At 47.2% G+C, this 20257-nt stretch overlaps 1 protein-coding gene across 1 annotated transcript in view; it reads left to right on the top strand.

Moving 5' to 3' along the window:
• Nucleotides 1–10762: 10762 nt before the first annotated feature.
• The window catches only part of NANS (N-acetylneuraminic acid synthase), a 19841-nt gene continuing 10346 nt past the window's right edge, over nt 10763–20257 (top strand). The window contains exons 1-2 of the mRNA XM_010847052.1: nt 10763–10985; nt 14364–14579. Of these exons, the coding sequence (XP_010845354.1) occupies nt 10854–10985; nt 14364–14579 (348 nt within the window). The 5' untranslated portion in view covers nt 10763–10853. The remainder of the gene's footprint in view (nt 10986–14363; nt 14580–20257) is intronic.

Raw genomic sequence — 20257 nt, 5'->3', positions numbered from 1 at the left:
CAAATAAATATTTAGAAAACAAAAGAGAAGTATTGCTCCCTGTACATACAGGGAAACAGGCGTAGGAAAGCATCAAGGACTGGCCCAAGGTTTATGATGAGAAGCAGTGAAAGAACCAGGCCCTGTTCTCAACTTTGCTCTTACCTTTAGTTTACTCCTGCTGTAGGAATCCCGGCCCTAAAAAGTGAATGACACTTCTGATGCAAATGCAGAGCACTTTGTGTAAAATGCTAGCCCACACTCATCACCACCGCTGGGACCTCTACCTAGTACACGTGCGAGCAGAGTTAGAGTCGTTTTCATTTCTGGCATCCTATTTGGGCTGCATCACCCTCCCATCAGAGAAAGATGAGACAGAACCAAGTGGTTCTGTCCCTAGGCTATGACCTTCCCTTTTCTCCAGTCCTGTCAAGTTGTGCCGACATCAATTTTAATGAGACTGGTGATACCACTGTGTTGACAGTTTGAAAAGGGAGTCAAGTTACCAACTGACTTAAGCTTCACCTGCCAAACAGTTGCTCTGCAGGAAAACCACCAAGATTGAAGCAAGTGTAGAAGTTCTTTCTAGAGCCAATTAGGTCAGCTTCCTAATCTCCAAGTATATTACAACTTGTCCCAGAGGTGTCAGAAGGGCATTACAAAGAAAATGACCCTTACTCTGTCTTGTTAAGGGGACTTAACCCAGACCAGCTTGTGAATGTTCGTTAGAGTACTGCCTCAGCCCAGCCCTGGAGAAGAGGAGTGCAGGTATGGTGAGGGAAGCCTCAAAGAGAAGCCAGAGATCTGTTCTAGCCCCAGCCTGGCCACTAGCTAGTATTTGACTCTCCTGAGTCATTTCCCTTCTGGGAACCTTCAGTTCCTTGACTGGAAATATGGAGCCCAAGCTTAAGTGAGCTTGCGGCCCTGATATATACATCAGAACGAGGTATATATACTCCAAGTTCTAACCAGCAATAGACATGATAGTAGTTACTCAAGCTGTTACTCCCACCTACCCCGCCTTCCTGAGGAGCAGGTAAGGATTTGGGCTGGTGGAAAATATGAAAGCTGTGCCTTAGGCTGATGGAGTAGAAGGGGATAGACCTGTAGCAAGAAGTCAGTGAGGAGGTGGTTACCGTTATCTGGACAAGTGTGCGTGAGGGCTGCACCACTGAGACTGATGGTGAATGAGGTGTCTTCTAAAAACTGCAATAGGGATACTAGTAAATCCATTTTACTACTGCAGTGTTGGAGAAGACTCTTGAGAATCCCTTTGGACTGCAAGGAAATCAGTCCAGTCAATCCTAAAGGAAATCAACCCTGAATATTCATTAAAAGAACTGATGCTGAAGCTCTAATACTTTGGCCACCTGATGTGAAGAGCCAACTTATTAGAAAAAGACTCTGATGCTGGAAAAGATTGAAGGCAGGAGGAGAAGGGGATGGCAGAGGCCAAGATGGTTGGATGGCATCACCGACTCAATGGACATGAGTTTGAGCAAGCTCCAGGAGATGGTGAAGGACAGGGAAGCCTGGTGTGGTGCAGTCCGTGGGGTCGCAATGAATCCAACACTCCTGAGCGACTGAACAAGTCAGACTAGTCAGTCTGGGGAGTATCTATAGCCTTATAGACTCACCTTAGCATGTGCAGGATGTATGTCTGCCCCTGGGGGGCACTAATGTTCTGAGTTGGAGGGAGGGAGGGAAACTGTATTCCTCACTTCACAGCTGTGGAAACTGCAGGATTTAGAGGTGAAGAGCCTCCAAAGTGAAGTAGCCAGTAAATAGCCAGCCTGGCTGGAGTTCCAACCCAGCTCTGCCCAAATTCACAGCTTCTGCTGATGGCTAAATGCTCCTCCTTAGGGCTGTCTGGCTCCTGACTCTGTTCTAATGAGAAAGTTAGTGGGCGTATTTCTTCTCAGTCTGGAGCAAAGTAGATGCGGGCTAACATGAGGTTCAGGGCAGAGTAAGAACAGAGCTGGTTTTCAGAATTGGGACCATGAAATGCTTTAGGGGTGCAGGCAAACAGTGAATGTTCTACAAATACAACTACCACTCTTAATCATAATACTTTCACACTGAGAGAGGCAGCCCTGCCATATAACAACTTAGTGAGCCATCAAAAGACACTGCTTCTTGGAACTCAGTTTTCCATTCCTAAATTGGGGCTGCCCTGCACACTCTCTGCATTAAGTTAATGAGTATGAAAGTGCTGGACACCATGAGGGGTAATGTGGAGAACTGCTGGGAACAGCCTACACCATGGGCTTCTCTCAGTGGCAGACTAGGCTGGCCTGCATGCAGCCAGGGTTCTGCACAGCAATGCACCGAGGAGCTGCTGCAGCAGCAGCAAGTGGGTGAGAAGTGGGCATCTGAGCAGAGTGGGTGCTCAGGCCCTGGAGGAGTCGGAGTGGGCGACAGGACCCTGGGGAAGCAAGTAGTCCTCAGGATCCCAGCCAGCCCCTAAGGAAGGGAATTCCTTGACTTTGTCCATTCCAGTGCTAGGTCAGGACCCTGCCTTGTCCCTGATATGTCATTTGGTTCCCTGGCTGCTGGGACACCAATCCATTGTTACCCTGTTTCTGTAGCCACCTGGTGCTCCCTGCCTGTCGACATCCTATTCTACAACCTCTCTGCCAAGCTTAGGCCTGACTTGTCCTAAGCCCCACTTCTAACACAAGGATGATGGTCCCCAGGTTTTCCATAGTATGCTGCCGTTTGCAGAGCTCACATCTATTATCTTGTTCCAGAGAGGCAGTGTGAGGATTCCCACCCCATCTTTCAAACGAGGGAACAGTCAGGGTGACTGTTGCAAGGCCCCCAAGTGCAGAGCACTTGTACTTTTTCCTTGCCTTGGACTAATCGAGGGGAAAAGGCCAGGGATGAGCCAGTAACTAGACTACAGGACACAGTCCACTGAGCTTGAGTGAGCTCATCTCAGAGGATCCCTTACATGGATGGGAACTTCTGAAACTCAGAGCGCTCAGGTGCTTCAGCAGGAGGAAGATAGAGGGAGATGGAAGAAATGAGGCTGAGGAAATCCAAGTTCCCACATCATGGGCCACTTGAGGTCTCTCAGAGTCCCACCCAGGACCCATCCTCTCTAGGCTGCTCAAGGGACCTCACCACAGTTGTGCTCTCCTGATGCCTCTCGGGAACTTTCCGTGACTTTCTGGCACCACACCCCTCAATTCTCCTTTCCAGCCTTACTTCCTTTCCCTAGTTCCCACACACCCTCCTAGCCATCTGAACATTCCTGTGTGTTTCACCTTGCTTGTGTTGCCTCCTCTGTCTGCACTCTTCCTCCATCTGCATAAGCAAATTGATCCCAGGAACTTCCGTGGTGGTCCAGTGGTTAAAGTCTGCCTACCAATGCAGGGGACACAGGTTCCATCTCTGGTCCTGGAACTAAGATCCCCCATGCCGTGGGGCAACTAAGACCATGCACAGCAACTACTGAATCCTTGTGCCTCAACTAGAGGGAAGCCCACGTGCCCCAGCAAAGATCCTGCATACTGCAACTAAGACCTGATGCAGCCAAAAATAAATATTAAACAGACAAAACATAAGCCAAAGAAGACCCATCCCAGTTTCAAGAGCCAGTGCAAAGGCGTTAGCCTCTCTAATGACCCAGCAGACAGGAGACTTTCCTCCCTGCATTCCTTGTTCAATGACTTTGATGGCCTTGTTCTCACTGTGCTGGCTCTGGCTGCTCTGCTCCCTGCCTCGCCTCCCCTGCCAGGAAGTGAGAGCTCTGGGTTGTAGGCCTGAGTCCCTTCGCTGTGCCTCCCACACGAATGCACTCAGTGCATCTCCTCAGTGATTTTTACCCACGGCTTCCTGGGGCCGCCGTAACCAAATACCAGAGCCTGGGCGATATAAACAGCGGACATGTGTCATCTCACAGTTCTGGAGGCTGGAAGTCCAAGGTCAAGGTGTCGGCAGGATTGGTTCCTCCTGAGGGCTGTGAGGGAAGGATCTGTTCCAGGCCTCTCTCCCTGGCCATCTTCTTCCTGTGTCTCTTCAAGTGGCGTTCTTGTGTATGCGTTTGTGCACAATTTTCCCTTTTCTATAGGGACATTTATCTTGGATTACAGCCCACTCCAATGAACTCAACTTAATTCATCTGCAATGACCCTTTTTCCATGTAAGGTCACATTCTGAGGGACTGGGCATGAGGACTTCAACATATGCATTTAGGGGAGGGGTCATAATTCAACTCAGAACGCCAAGCATAAGAACTGTGAAAACCTCTGGGCAGAGAATGGCAGTCACATGCTGAAAAGCCCCCACTTGGGTGTTTGGACTTAAAAGCAATGTGATTAAAAGGTGGACCTGGGTGCTCAGGTTTGGAGAGGAGAGTCAAATACAAATTTTTTGTGGACACTTTTTTTTATTTCTCTTGGGAATATATTTAGGAGTAGACTTGCTGGGTCATATGGTAATGAGATAATTAACCTTTTGAAGAACCACCAGACTGTTTCCCAAAGAGGCTGCACCATTTTCATTCCATCAGCAGTGTATGAGGGCTCCAGTCTCGCCACACCTTTATCTGTCTTTCTGATTCTAGACATCCTACTGAGTCTGAGGCGGTATTTCACTGTGACTTTGATTTGCATTTTCCTGATAGTTAATGACATTGAGCAACTTTTCATGTTCTTGAAATATTGGAATGTTATCTTTTAACACATTAGGATCAATCTGGTTGGGCTTGAGTTGGCAGTATCACATGGTTGAGACCGGGTTGCTATAGGGTGTTCTGGTGTACTGGGACTGTTTCTAGAGATGGTTGTGAATTGAGCAGGCAACCACGTAAGCAGTCAGACTGGGGTTGGTGATGAAGATCTGGGAGTTACCCAAAAGGGTGTACATCTTGAAGTCCTGTGAATGGATGATATTCTCAAGGACAGCATGAGGGAGAAGGAGTGAAAGTTGTTAAAGTTTTGGGGACTCTTGGAAGTTAAGAGTGAGAGGGCAAAGGGGAGATAACAGATTCACTGTTTTTTTTTTTTTTTTTTGCTGCTCCGCACAGCTTGCAGGATCTTAGTTCCCTGACCAAGGATTGAAACTGGGCCACCACAGTAAGAGTACCTAGTTTAATCACTGGACTGCCAGGGATTTCCCTAGACCCACTGCCCTTAACTGGGGTGGTGAGGGGGTAGGACCTTTCAGACAGCAGGGTACGGTGGAGGGTGAGGAGGAGATGAGGCTGGTGACAGGCACAGACTGTCAAGATGAGATATGAGGAGGGGGACGGTCCTCCAGGCCACAGGCAGTGGAAGCAGGCCAGGGGGCAGGGGCTCAGGATGAGACTTCTTTCTCTCGAAGTCTCTGGGGCGAGAACTCTGGGCAAGCAGGTCTCACATGCCTGGTCTCACACGGTTCTCGCTACTGCTCTCTGGTGGTGGTGGTTTCCATTCGGCAGGAAGTTGAGAAGGAACAGGGCTGGGAGTAGAACCTGGGCTTCGCTTATTCCAAACACTGTGATTTTTTTTCCAGGACCCTATTCTGTTTCAACCTCCTGTGGGGGCCAAGCTTGCAAATAGATTATTATCATGTGGAAGGAATTTGGGATGGGGTCTCAGCTTCAGTGTTGATCCTTCAGACAGACCCTTCCTGACAACCTGTGTGAAAAATGTCCCCCTGTTAGTCACACACAGCATTCAATGGCTTTCCTTCACACCCTCCTTATGACAGTTCATGATTTTATAGCAATGTGTGAATATAATTTACTTTCATCGTAAACTACATTTACTATAAAATGCAGTTTATAGGAAGAGGCCCCACACTCTTTGTTCCCCAGTCTACTCCTGGTTCTTGGCATGGTGCCTGGCATGCAGCAACCCAAGAATCATTTGTTGGATGGGTGAGTGAGGTGGCATTTGGAAAGTGGAGGCAGGTATGGTGTGTACCCCATGACAAAATCCTTCCAACAGAGATAGTATGAAGTGACTTCCATCTCCCATACTGCCCCAGGTGTGACAGTGGGCTTGTTCACTCTGGGACAGTATAAAAATGATGCTTCTGTTCCAGAGATGAGGACCAAGGTTGAGGAAGCAGGAACTGGATGTAAGTCAGGGGGTGCCCATCAATGGTGCCTATAAATGGAGCGACTGAGAGAACCTTGGGAGAAGCAGACTCTTTGGCCATTTGACACCAGGGCAGGTCCTTGGTGGCTGGGGGTTGGGGAGCTTGGGTGGATTAATACTTCACTTCTTCCTCAGAGGAACTTTCCAGAAAGCTGACTTCAGGGAATGGTCGTGTTCACCTAAGAGGCTGAATGCAGCCTGAAGAGTAAATACATGAAGTCAATTACGCCTCAGTCTTAACTGTCATCTTTCCTTTCCTGTGCTTAGCCATTCAGAAAATGTTTATCAGCACCTATGAAATGTTATGGTCTGTGCTTGGTGCTATGGATATAAGAGGAAACAGCTGAGGCCCTGCTCTCAAGGAGCTCTTTGTTCTGGAGGACTCAGTTACAATACAAGGCTCTAAGCCACATAAGGGCAGAGGTCTGGTCTGTCTTGTTTGTTCACCATGGTGTCCCTAGAACTTTGCCCTGGGTTTAGCACTGACTAGGTACTCCAGATGGTTCCAACCCAAAGGAGCTCACACTCTATAGAGAGAAAGACAGACAAGAGGCAGTTCCATAAAGGAGGGAATAAAGAAGGTCATGCAGGAACATGGAGAAGGCTGTTAGGGAGATCAGAGAAGGTCCTGAGAAGAAGTGACTTCTACCCTGAAGGACTTGCAGAAGGACCTGCAGAAAGCAGGGGCTCAGCATGGTGGGTGTAGGGAAAGAGGGAGTGTGCAGGTTCAGGAAACCACCTGTGTCAAGGCCTTGAGGAGAGAACACGATCCTTTAGAGAACTCAGAATAGTCCACTGTAACTAGAACATGGAGCAGTGACAAAAAATTAATCAGAGTTCTAGGTTGGAGGAGGCTTTGCAGGAATTAACTTCAGGAGGGGCCAAGCACAGTTGAACTAGCTACTGAGGTCCCAGGCCCCAGCGTCTCAGTTCTAGGAACTATGTCCAATCCTTGACCTTGACCCTTACGACCCAGCACTCTGGGTGCCGCAGTTTCTCCAAAACTAAGTTCTTCCTTGCCCTTTCCTTCCAAAAAAAAAATCCCTCATTGGTTTTGTTTTTAAGACCTTCCCACATGTCCTCATCCATTTCGACAGACTGAACACTGACTCATTACCCAAGCATGGAAACTGGCTTTAAAAACAAGAACAAGAGTAGAATAAAAATTGCATCTTTTCCTCCTTATTTGTGGTAGGTACTAAATAAGTGTGTATTTTAATGTATTGAAAATTCTTATTTAACCACAAGTAACATTAGCCCAACTTCCTTTCATGGTATCATTTTTTAAAATGTGACGTCACCTTTTTTTCTTTAATTTCCACTTATATATGAATTATGCAAAACCATAATGGTTTTCTTTAGTCAAGTGACTGAGTTACTTTAGTGCTGGGTTTAATTTTCTCTGTAATCAAGGCCTGTTGCTCAACCTCACCCAGCTGTGAAAAGCCATTTAAACTTGAGAGACCTAAAGCACGTGGCATCTAGTTTAGACATTGCAGATGAATGAACCCCGCTGCAATCCCCTTGTTCCTTGGTTACTTTCTTGCTGTCCATCCAAGCTCCTCAGTCCCAGCCACTGAAGGCCTGCTCTGGTGTCAGGTGGCCAAAGAGTCTGCTTCTCTCAAGGTTCTCAGTTGTTCCATTTATAGGCACCCTTGATGGTCACACTCTGACCTACACCCACTTCCTGCTTCCAAACTTGCACTTCCTTGGAACCCCTCAACTTTAGGACAACTCCCCCCACCCCCAGCCCATGGTCCATTTTCCAGCTGCTTTTTAAAAAATATATAATTTTTTAAATTTATTTATGTATGGCTGTGCTGGGTCTTCACTGCTGTGCAGGCTTTTCTCTAATTGTAGTGAGTGGGCTTCTCATTGCAGTGGCTTCTCTTGTTGCAGAACACAGCATCTAGGGTGCATGGACTTCAGTAGTTTTGGATCATGGGCTCAGTAGTTGTGGTTCCTGGGCTGTAGAGCATAGGCTCAGTAGTTGTGGCCTATGGGCTTAGCTGCTCCGAGGAATGTGGGATCTTCCCAGACCAGGGATTGAACCTGTGTCTCCTGCACTGGCAGGCAGATTCTTTACCACTGAGCTATCAGGGAAGCCCCTTCCATCTGCTTTTAACAACTGAACTTTTTTAAGAAAAGATCCATTTTTGCCTCCTCTGTTTCCCCATCATCCCTTGGCCACCAAATCTGTTTTCTCTAGCATTCCCCCTGCTCCCATGTTCTCCACTGAGTTCTTGCTCCTCATTCTTATGCACTGCTCTGGGCCTTCAGCTCTGTGGGTCTCTCCTCCTCAGGACACACTCTGCTTCTCTGTACTTCCAGGGCAGCTGCACAAGGCTCACTCCTCCACTGCTCAGTCCTCTGCACACTCTCTCCTTCAGGAGTCAACCTAGTCAGTCTTTCCTCACTCAGAATGGCTTCTGGATTTCTATCTCCAGCCCAGACCCACACTGAGCCTCAGAGCTGCCTCTCCTCCTACCTAATTAACAGTTTCACCTGTATATTTATTTTTAATATTTATTTACTTTGTCTATGCCTCGTGGGACCTTCAATCTTCTGTTGAAGCATGTGGGATCTTTAGTTGCAGTGTGTGGGATCTAGTTCCCTGACCAGGGATTGAACCTGGGGCCCCTGCCTTAGAAGCCTGGTCTTAGCCACTGGACCACCAAGGAAGTTCCTCACCTGCATATTTATACCAAGTGTCCCAACCTACCCTTCTCCCTTCCACCCAGAAATGCCTCTTCCTCTCCCTTCCATTGTTGTTACTTTGCTCATTAGTTCTGGAAGTCAAGAGGAGAATCAAGTTTGCTTTTTCCTTCAAACTTATTTCTCAATTTTGTTTGCAACTCAGTATACGGTATTTCAATACGTGAACCATGAACTTCCAGATGTTCAAACTGGTTTTAGAAAACCAGAGGAACCGGGGATCAAATTGCCAACATCTGCTGGATCATTGAAAAAGCTAGAGGGTTCCAGAAAAACATCTATTTCTGCTTTATTGACTATGCCAAAGCCTTTGACTATGTGGATCACAATAAACTGGAAAATTCTGAAAGAGATGGGAATACCAGACCACCTCACCTGCCTCTTGAGAAACCTATATACAGGTCAGAAAGCAACAGTTCGAACTGGACATGGAACAACAGACTGGTTCCAAATAGGAAAAGGAGTACATCAAGGCTGTATATTGTCACCCTGCTTATTTAACTTATATGCAGAGTACATCATGAGAAACGCTGGACTGGAAGAAGCACAAGCTGGAATCAAGATTGCTGGGAGAAATATCAGTAACCTCAGATATGTAGATGACACCACCCTTATGGCAGAAAGTGAAGAGGAACTAAAAAGCCTCTTGATGAAAGTGAAAGAGGAGAGTGAAAAAGTTGGCTTAAAGCTCAACATTCAGAAAATGAAGATCATGGCATCTGGTCCCATCACTTCACGGGAAATAGATGGGGAAACAGTGGAAACAGTGTCAGACTTTATTTTTTGGGGCTCCAAAATCACTGCAGATGGTTATTGCAGCCATGAAATTAAGACATTTACTCCTTGGAAGGAAAGTTATGACCAACCTAGATAGCATATTCAAAAGCAGAGACATTACTTTGTGAACAAAGGTCTGTCTAGTCAAGGCTATGGTTTTTCCAGTGGTCATGTATGGATGTGAGAGTTGGACTGTGAAGAAAGCTGGGAGCTGAAGAATTGATGCTTTTGCACTGTGATGTTGGAGAAGACTCTTGAGAGTCCCTTGGACTGCAAGGAGATCCAACAAGTCCATCCTAAAGGAGATCAGTCCTGGCCGTTCACTGGAAGGACTGATGCTGAAGCTGAAACTCCAATACTTTGGCCACCTGATGCGAAGAGTTGACTCATTGGAAAAGACCCTGATGCTGGGAGGGATTGCGGGCAGGAGGAGAAGGGGAAAACAGAGGATGAGATGGCTGGATGGCATCACCGACTCGATGGACATGAGTTTGGGTAGACTCTGGGAGTTGGTGATGGACAGGGAGGCCTGCGATTCATGGGGTCGCAAAGAGTCGGACACGACCAAGCGACTCAACTGATAGGGTATTGCAAGAGCCCTAGGCTGGAAGGCAATCCAGGGTCCTAGTCCCAGCTCCACCGCGGCTTTCTGGATGGCTTGTGGACAAGTCAGTGAACTTTTTGAACTTTATGCATCTCATATAATAGGACCAGCAACCACTTATCGAAAGCTTACAGGCCAAGTACTGTGATCAGGGTGATCTATACGCTATCTCACGAATCTTGGGATGTAGAGTCTATAATTTTTCCAGTTCAGAGAAAAAGGAAAATAAAGCTCAGAAGGGTAAGGTATTCATGATCAAGAGCAGGGGTGGGCTCGAACCAGCTCTGTAATTGTAACTCCAGAATTCATTCTTTCCATTACACAGTAGGGCGCATTCTCTCCACGCCCAAGGAAGCCAGCCTTCAGCCTCCTTAGGGGAATGTTTGCTCACCGATGCACGCACTCTACGACCGTCAGAGGTTACGCTCGCGGCTCTGAGCCGCACTCCAAGCTCCAGAGAAGGCTGTTGGACTTCCTCTTTCCGCCGCACCTCTCTACTGCAGGGTGGCTCCGCCCCCTAATCTGATTGGCTGTCGGGAGCGAGGCCGTGCTTGGGGATTGGCTGCCCGGCGGCCAAGGACTGACGTGGCGGGGCCGGTGTGTGGGTCTCGCTGGGCTACGGACCTAACGCTCTAAGGAGGTGGCGGGACCCTGACTGGCGGTGCAGCAGGGAAGCGTAAGCCACCACCATGCCGCTGGAGCTGGAGCTGTGTCCTGGGCGCTGGGTGGGCGGGCAGCATCCATGTTTTATCATTGCCGAGATCGGCCAGAACCACCAGGGCGATCTGGACGTGGCCAAGCGCATGATCCGCATGGCTAAGGTGAGGGGACGGTCTAGACAACTCGGGCACTAGCCCGGGGGCGGGGGCCGGGGTAGGGAAGGGCCTGGAGGAAGAGCGGCCTGGGCCGGGGTGGGGCGGGGCTGCGCAGAGACCGAATCATCCTCGCTCTGCCTCTCTGTGCCCTGCATCTGGCCTGGCGTCCAGCTCTCCAGGTCCACTAACAAACGTTTTGAATCCTGTTCTTCATCCCTTTGCCACCCTCCTGATTTGTTTGCATTACTACGGTTGCTCCCTAACCCGACCTCTCTCGCCCCTTTCTGGTGGCAGAATGATCTTTCTGCAACACAGATTTGATGAGCCTTCAGTGGCTATGCACTGCCACTGTAGAGTCGAAACCCTTTAATAAAGTCTTCAAGACTTTAATGACCTGACCTCTTCCAGCCTATCATTTTTTAAATCTCTGACATTTTCTGCGACAGTGAATTACTTCCAGGAAGTTCCTGAAGTTGCTGTTGTCTCTCTCATCTGCCATTCCTTGTAATTACTTCATAGAATTTTGAGAATAAAATAAAGATGTAAAGCTCTTAGTACAGTACGTGGCAAATAGGACTCAATACATGTTAGCTATTAGTGATATGATGTTAATGAACGCTCATGCTCCCACTTCTCTTGGACGCTTTCTCCAACTCCTCCTGTCAGAGTTGGGTTCCTGTAGTTTTTCCCATGGCATTGCATTGTCAGTGTCTGTTTAAACTTTCTCTGTTAGACTGTGAGTGCTCTGAAGGGGGGACCTGTCACATTCTTCATTGTAAACCCAGTCCCCAGCATAAGATCTGCACTGTGATTCCTTGATTTAGAGGTAGTTCACTAAATCTTTTTTTCCTTTCACTTCCCTTCAGCCAGAGTTGTTCTGTCATTCATAATTAGGTTTTCTTTTACTCTTTCAGGACTTAACTCTGCTTTTATGGAACCCTACAGAATCATAAAGATACTTTATTTTGGGACTTCACTGGCAGTGCAGTGGTTAAAACTCTACTTCTACTGTAGGGGATGTGGATTTGATCCCTGGTTGGAAAACTAAGATCCTGGGTGCCACGTGGCCAAAAAAAAGAAATACTTTTATTTTAAATTTTTATTTAATCATTGAAGTATAATTGATTTGCAATAATATTAGTTTCAGGTATACAACATAGTGATTCAATATTTTTATAGATTATACTCTTCCATTTAAAGTTATTGCAAAATAATAGTTGTATTTCCCTGTGCTGTACAGTATATCCTTGTTGCTCATTTATTTTATACATAGTAGATGGTACTTCTCAATCCCACACCCCTTTCTTGTCCATCACTCCTTCCCTCTCCCCACTGGTATCCATTTGTTTGTTCTCTAGATCTGTGTGTCTGTTTGAAACCTAAGTTTCCATCAACAAACGAATGGATAAAGATATAGCATGTATGCACAATGGAATATTATTCAGCCATAAAAAAGAGTGAAATCCTGTCATTTACAACAATGTAAATGGACCTGGAGGATATTATGCTTAGTGAAACAAGTCAGAGAAAAACAAATACTGTATGTTATCACTTATGGGTGAAATCTAAAAAGTAAAATATGCTTTTAAAGAGTAACAATTGCTAACATTTTTTAATGCTTACTGGGTCAAGTGCCTTAAATGCACCACCTAACTTTCAAATTTGATGCAAAGGGTGTGTTACACCTTGACTTATTTGTCAGTTTGCTTTTTTGCCAGTAGAGAAGCAATAAAAGCTTGAACAAAGAAACCATCAGCAGTGGGGTAAAACAGGGACAGTGATTGTGTTTTCTGAACCTAGAGTTGACCATAGCATTAAACAGATACAGAAATGTACCTCATTTACGAAAGAAGTGGAGAAAAGAAGGGGAGGAACTTTCTGTCCTCCCAGTACAACTGCTGTCGTGTGGGATGTGGTAGAACTTTCTCTGATCTCTCCTCATTAGTACTTTCTGCTGTTTTACTTCACTTTACTACTTCCTATAAAGGGAAGGTTTGCCTAGACGGAGACAAGCTTTGTAACCTCTTGAGCGTAAGTCTGCTTCTTGAGGCAGACATGAGAAGCAAAGGAGGGAAGCATTGCGCTAGGAAGACCATGTCGTGCAGCCTCCAGGAAAGCCCTCTGGCCGCCTCTGCCAGAGTCTCCGCACAGTTTTGGTCAGGTCCCTCTAGGCCTTGGGGTCTTTATCTAGACAATGAGGACTCTGTCGTCCAAGGTCACTTTCAGGTCTAATGTTCTTTGAACTTCTTTCTAGCATCAAGTTTTGACCATGCCATTTTGTGGCTCTTCCAGGAGTGAAAGTGACGCTCTGAGCACAGACGTTTCTGGAGCCCAGGTTTCCAGCAACATGAAGACCTGTGTGTCTGTAGCAGTGTCAGTGAGCTGAGACTTGAGAGAGTTTCCCTTAATCTTTCTACCGAGTGATTAAAAAAAAAAACAAACAATTTTGAGAGCTTGGAGGCTGACTGGCAATAAAATTATAGCTTTTAGAGTCAGATAATCCAGCTTTTATATTATAGCTTCTGTTCAGTAAAGCTGGGGCATTTCTAAATTTTTCTGCTTGCCGTTACCCCAGAATCTCTTGTTCAAACAAGATGCCATATAGAAACCACATGTGCAGAACAGCTAACAGCCACCCCCATCAGGGGCTCCTCAGAAAGTTATAGGCCTTGGAGCTGTTCCACATGGCCATTTGTACAGATAGAGAAACTGAGGCCAGAGATAGGGAGTGACTTATCTAGGAGAGTCAGAGTTAAGGCAGATTCTTTTCCCCCTAAATTCTGGTCCAATGCTCATATCCTCTGCTGAGTTATACAACTTAAAATCTTGATTGTTTGATTAATTATTTTTAATAGTATAATGTAAAGCAAAGTCCCCCCTGCCTTTTTTTTTTTTTTTTTTTTTTACATTTTAAGAGGGAAAAACAGAGGGGAACTCCTATCCCCAGCCTTTTCTTCTTTTGAGACTTCCTTGCTTCTGTTTCTCTTCTTTGGGAGTTCTTAAGAACTCTGTCATTTGATGTTGGCATTTGTTTGTTTGTTATATGTTTGTTTGTTAAATGTTTGTTAAATTTACTGATTTGTTTGGCTGCATCAGGTCTTAGTTGCTGAGCCTGAGTGAGAGAGTGAGTGGTCTGAGTTGTGGCATGCAGGATCTTTTAGTTTTGAGGTATGCGGAATCTAGTTGCGGTATGTGGGATCTAGTTCCTTGACCAGGGATTGAACCCTGGTTCCCTGCATCTGGAGCATGGAGTCTTAGCCACTGGACTGGCAGGGAAGTCCCCTTGATGTTGTTTTTAAAGATAATGGTTTAATAGCAGTTGCCCCAACATTTCTCTTCTGAGAGCCCATGACCAAAAATTAAAGGAACCCTAATATGTTGCAGGAGTGCGGGGCCGATTGTGCCAAGTTCCAGAAGAGTGAGCTGGAGTATAAGTTTAATCGGAAAGCCTTGGAGAGGCCATACACCTCGAAGCATTCCTGGGGGAAGACATACGGGGAGCACAAACGCCATCTGGAGTTCAGCCATGCCCAGTACAAGGAGCTGCAGAAATATGCCGAGGAGGTTGGCATCTTCTTCACTGCCTCTGGAATGGATGAGGTGAGCCCTCTGCCATTTTACCAGACCTAGGGGACAACAGGTGGCCTGGTGTCTTGGTGTCTTTGACTTCAAGCCAGCTGCAGGCCTTGCTCACTTTACACTGTTTTGTGCTTTCTGAGCTAGAGTTCCCCATAACGTTGACCAGGTAAATGTCCAACTAAACAGGAGGCCGGGGGGATTGGAGGCCCAGTGAGATTTGGAGGACAGAGAACTATGGTTTTCAAAACAGGCTGTCTCTGGGAGTAGGGGGCAACCACCTGGAAACCCAGCGTCCCTCAAGCCAATGGGAGATCCCACTGGGCCAATTTGCTCCCAGTGGAAAGTGGCCTAGACTCAGAATCGGGAAACTGCAGTCCTAACAGGAGTCCTCCTGTTGCCAGCTGGCTGTGGGTGATCTGGGTGGGGCGACACTGCATCTTCTAGAAGGGAGTGGCTCCCAGGATGGCCATGCCCACATCCTGGAAGAGACCAGCTGGTGCCAGGTCTCAGGTTCCATCTGCTCTGTGACCTGCCTCAAGACTCCTTCGTGGGCTCTTTCTTCAAATATAAAAAAATTTAGTTATAAAAATAATGTCACAGAAAGTTTAGAAAACAGGGAAAAAAAGGAGAAAAACTGACTCATAATCTCTACACAGCAGCTCTTTGTACATATTTCCTCCTGAACTTGTTTTATATTCGTATTTTATTACCTGGTTGTTATATTTTGAATGTTTAGTTCTGTGTTTGCTTCTTCCGGTTAATATTATACCACAGTGTTTACCCATATCCTGGTTTTCTTTCTCAGCTTTATTGAGCTATAATTGACATGTAACTCTCCATATCTTTTGCTGAAAGTTATTAATCGTGGTGTAGTATTTCTTTTGAGGATTTATAATATATGTGACCATTTCTTTATGTTTGAACATGAAGTTACTTTCAGCTTTTTGTGCTTTTAAATGATGCTGAGATGACCTTCTTTCTGTGTTTTGAGTTTCCTTAGGATAACTTTGCAGAAACGGATCAGTAGACAAAACTTAACATTTTTAAGGCTCTTGGCTAGTGATTCTTTCAGTCAGCTAGGGTATTTGAAGAGACTCCAGTTCCTTCTGTAGGCCTCTGACCTCTGTGTTACTGTTCCAACCCTAAGCTGTGCCTGTAAATTACATCAAAGAAGCATCACTCTAGTCTAGACCATTAGTAGATTAAAAAAGGAGGGGAAGCAGAGAACCTAGATGTCTGGGAAACTTGACAAGTTCAGGCATCAGTTCCGTAGCCCAGATTCATTCTTTAATTCACAGCCTTCATAAGCATGACATTCTTCAGATCTAGTTGGTCATCTAATAATCATAATTTCCTACATCTGAATTTAATGTTACAGTTTATGAAGCATCTTCGCTTACAGTACCATATTTTATCCCTACTATGTCCCATTTTACAGATAAAGAAACGGAGGCTCCAGGGGCTAGAAAGTCTATCCAATGTTGCACAGTTGGGAAATGGGTCTTGAGGGCAGATCTGACACCTTTCTGGGATTCCCCAGTGGCCACCCGGGTGCTGGTCCAGGCATGTACAGCTTCCCAGAGCTCAGCAGAGCCTTTGGGCTTCCCCCTGTTCTTCACCACCCTCCATGTTGGTGGCTGGAGAGTCTTGGACCCACGTTGCCCTTAGGACAAGGGGACAGATTTTTTCTTTTTTTTTTGGCCTCATCATGTGGCTAGCGGGATCTCATTTCCCACCAGGGACTGAACCCGGGCCAAGGCAGTGAGAGTGCCAAATTCTAATCACTAGACTACCAGGGAATTCCCAGGGATAGATTTTTTAATAACAGCTTTATTGACACATCATACAATTCACTCAATTAATTTTAGAACATTTTTATCACCCCAAAAGGAAGCCCTATACCCGTTAGCAGTCATTCCTCAATTCCTTCAATTCTCCCAGCCCTGCTGCTGCTACTGCTGCTAAGTCACTTCAGTCGTGTCCGACTCTGTGTGACCCCATAGACGGCAGCCCACCAGGCTCCCCGGTCCCCGGGATTCTCCAGGCAAGAACACTGGAGTGGGTTGCCATTTCCTTCTCCAATGCATGAAAGTGAAAAGTGAAAGTGAAGTCGCTCAGTCATGTCTGACTCCTAGCGACCCCATGGACTGCAGCCTTCCAGGCTCCTCCGTCCGTGGGATTTTCCAGGCAAGAGTACTGGAGTGGGTTGCCATTTCCTTCTCCAATGCATGAAAGTGAAAAGTAAAAGTGAAGTCGCTCAGTCATGTCTGACTCCTAGCGACCCCATGGACTGCAGCCTACCAGGCTCCTCCGTCCATGGGAGTTTCCAGGCAAGAGTACTGGAGTGAGTGCCATTGACTTCTCCTCTCCCAGCCCTAGGCAACTTCTAATCTGCTGTCTGTCTCTATAGATTTGCCTTTTCTGGACATTGTATATAAAAAGAACCAGACAGTATGTGGTCCTTTGGGTATATATATATATTTATGGTAACTCAGTGTTTAACTTCTTTGAGGAACCGCCAGACTTTTTGAAAGTGGCTGCACCATTTTACGTTCCACCAGCATGTATGAGGTTTTTGCCTCTCATTCCTGGTAAGTCCGGGTGGAGGTTATTTACCTTCTTTGTGCTTCTGTGTCTTCAGCTGAACTCACCTCGCAGGGTTGTCATGAGGATTAAACGTGATCACCCGCAGAAGGCGCAGCACGCAGCCAGCGCTCAGCGACATTAGTTACAGTTGAGGAAGCAGCCCGGGCTGAGGGTCAGGAAATCCAGGTCCTTGCCCTGCTCTGCTGAGTTCATCTGCATGTGAGCTTGGCAAGTCGCTGCCCTGCTCTGGGGCCTCCATCTCCTTTCACGTGTGAAGAAGCTGCCATCCAAAGTCTCTCCCTGCTCTTTTGTCCCGAGTCAGCATAGAATCTGGCAGGGTCACTAAGGTGACTTGGACCTGGAATGAGGACTTTCCTGTTCAGACTGTTCCCAGACACCTGAGCTCCTGGATGTGGGCTCTGAAGGGAATGCCTGGCCTCTGCTTGCAGCTGGGCAGCCGCTGCTCAGGAAGTCACTTCTTTAGGTCTTTTGCTGCTGGGTGGCTTTGAGGTTGAGTCAGGAGCAGACAGGGGAAGGAGAGGAATCTGGGTGTTGGTGGCTGGGGCTGCCTCTTGGTTTCCCAGGAAGCAGTTTGGTGTATAAATTTGAGCTCTGCAGCCACACTCAGGTGCTGACACTGACACTTGCTCTGTGAGCTTGGGCTGGTCACATAACCTCTTTGAGCCACAGGTGTCCGTCCATCTGTGACAATGAGGTAATCAAGATGCCCACCCCACAGCTGCAGTGAGGACCTGGTGAGATGAACCTGGGGGCTTGCAAGATTTGTACCCACTGACTGACAGCTGTTCTGTTGCTTAGAATCCTTTTCTCTGCTTCACACTTAAAGGGGCAGGGAGTCTTCTCTGTCTCAGGAATGCTGTTTGCTCCCCACTGGTGTCCTGACAAACCAAGGCACAGGCAGCGAGGAGAAATTTTTTTTTTTTTTAGATTTATTTACTTATTTTTGCTGTGCTGGGTCTTTGTTGATGCGCACGGGCTTTCTCTAGTTGCGGAAAGCAGGGGCTGCTCTTCCTTGCTGTGCAAGGGCTTCCCGTTGCGGCATTCTTAAGAGCCTTTGCAAGAGTGCCATTTGCTTTGCTCGCCAGGTCCCTTTTTGCCGAACCAGCAAGTCCTGTCTACCCGGCTGTTCGAGGTGGGTTGGTCGCTTGTTCCGTGTTTGTCTAGAAAGCAGCTCTGAGAATTCACCCCCGCTGACTTCCTCATGGACAGTGAGCATGTACTGAGTGCCAGCTTTCTCCACCGTGTGTGCTGTCCTGAGCGTTCTTTGTGTGCTGAGGAAAGGTTAAGGCATGGTGGAACTTTATGAAGACCAAGAAAATACCAGGCACCTGGTCAGAAGCTGCACAGAGGCCTGTGGAACTCGACTGAAATGAGCAGAGTGCCTTTGGTCGAAATGGAGAGTTTTGTTGAGAAAGCAAATGGGAGCCATGTCGTAGAGGCGGCCTTGGAGGACCAGTTCCAGCAGAGCCACCTTCCCTCCTCGTGCCTGCCCCACAGTGCCTGCCCCCGTTCCTCCAACACCCCTGCTCCAGGGCACCCCTGCCTGTGTTGTGGTGTGCTCTGACTGGGCTGAAGGCAGGCCGGGCCTTTGTGGCTCCATGCTTCCCCGCCCCCCATCCTTTCCTCAGCCTGGGCAAGCCCTGCGGCACCTGTTCTCCCAGCTTGTTGTCAGAGATCCCGAAATCAAGGGGAGTGGAAGCAGCTTTAGAAAAACCCCATTTCCACTCCTGTCTTTTCTGTTACCCCTTAGATCAGCAGGCTCCCAAATTTCTCATGGGATACATTATGGAAAGGGGGTTCCTCATTAATTCATTAATTAAAAGTCCCTTCCCCAAATAAACAAGGGTTCTGTGCTGAATACGTGTGGGAAACACTAGGAGTAAATTAGCTAGAGGAGGGTATTCACTAGGACCCTCCAAGGTGAGGTTTTACAGTGCAGTGTTTCACCCCAAACAGTTTGCTGGTAGGACCCTTTGCTCTGTGTTTAGCCCCTGGATGCCTAGTGAGGGTCATACTCGATTGAGTTCCTTTCAGACAGGCTCAGAAAGCCTTTGTGATGTGGGGCAGAGGAGAGGAGAAGTTATGAGGCTGCCTGGCTGCGTTGTATCGATGTCCCGTAGATGGAAGGGGGACTGAAAGCAGCATAGACGGGGAAGCCAGGAAGTCCACAGAGAGAAAGGCAGCCACTGGCGCTGACCCAGCCTGACGGGGCATGGGCCCAGTAGTACTGCCTCAGGGTGGAAGGCTACTGAAACCGGCACCCTTTGCAGAAGAGATTAATCCAAAATGGCAGTTTTCTAAGTGGCCACTAGGTGGGGCTGGCTCCCTAGGAAGGCTGCAAGAAACCAGCTGCACCTTTCTCTGCCAATAGGAATTTACCCCTTTGCTCGCTTCAAAATTGTAGAGCTCCATGCATATTTTCCTGGAGAAGGAAATGGCAACCCACTCCACTATTTTTGCCTGGAAAATCCCATGGACAGAGGAGCCTGGCAGGCTACAGCCCACGGGGTCGCAAAGAGTCAGACACAACTGAGTGACTTCACTTTATGTAGATTTTACAATCAGCATAGGTAAGCTTTTGCAAAGCATTTTTTCCTACATTTGGCCCCGCCTTGCCCCTATGTGCCCTGCGCCTCTCCTGATTGGGCTCATCCATCTCTTTATGGCCCTGGGGACTCTGATCATGAGCCATGCTCTCACAAAGTGGAGCATTAGAGATGAAATTTTGCATAGGATTTTCCCTCTTAAAATAGAAAACACTCTCTTCATCTGCCAGATAGAGTGGGGAGGGTGGGGATACTAGACTTTATTCAATAAATATGTTTAAAACAAATGCTTTTCAGTTTCATCTTAGGGCTGGTTAATAGTATGAGACACACATACACAGGAGAGAATGACATAGAAAACTGTGGAAGGGAAGAGAGAGACAAGGAAGACATAAAGCAGAGGGGAGGAGGCGGCGGTGGCTTAGCACCTTGGAGGTGAGTGGTGCTTTGGCCATCCTGAAAGGTGTCTCCTAGATTGAGAGTGCCATCTGCCTTTGGCCTGTTCACTGGCTGGTTAGGCACTGTATGTCTCTCCAGCAGCTCTGC

The sequence above is a fragment of the Bison bison genome, unplaced genomic scaffold, assembly GCF_000754665.1.
Source record: "Bison bison bison isolate TAMUID 2011002044 unplaced genomic scaffold, Bison_UMD1.0 scf7180017864243, whole genome shotgun sequence".
Lineage (NCBI taxonomy): Eukaryota > Metazoa > Chordata > Mammalia > Artiodactyla > Bovidae > Bison > Bison bison.
The sequence above is the reverse complement of the archived record's forward strand: the minus strand, read 5'-3'. Positions and strand labels throughout refer to the sequence as shown.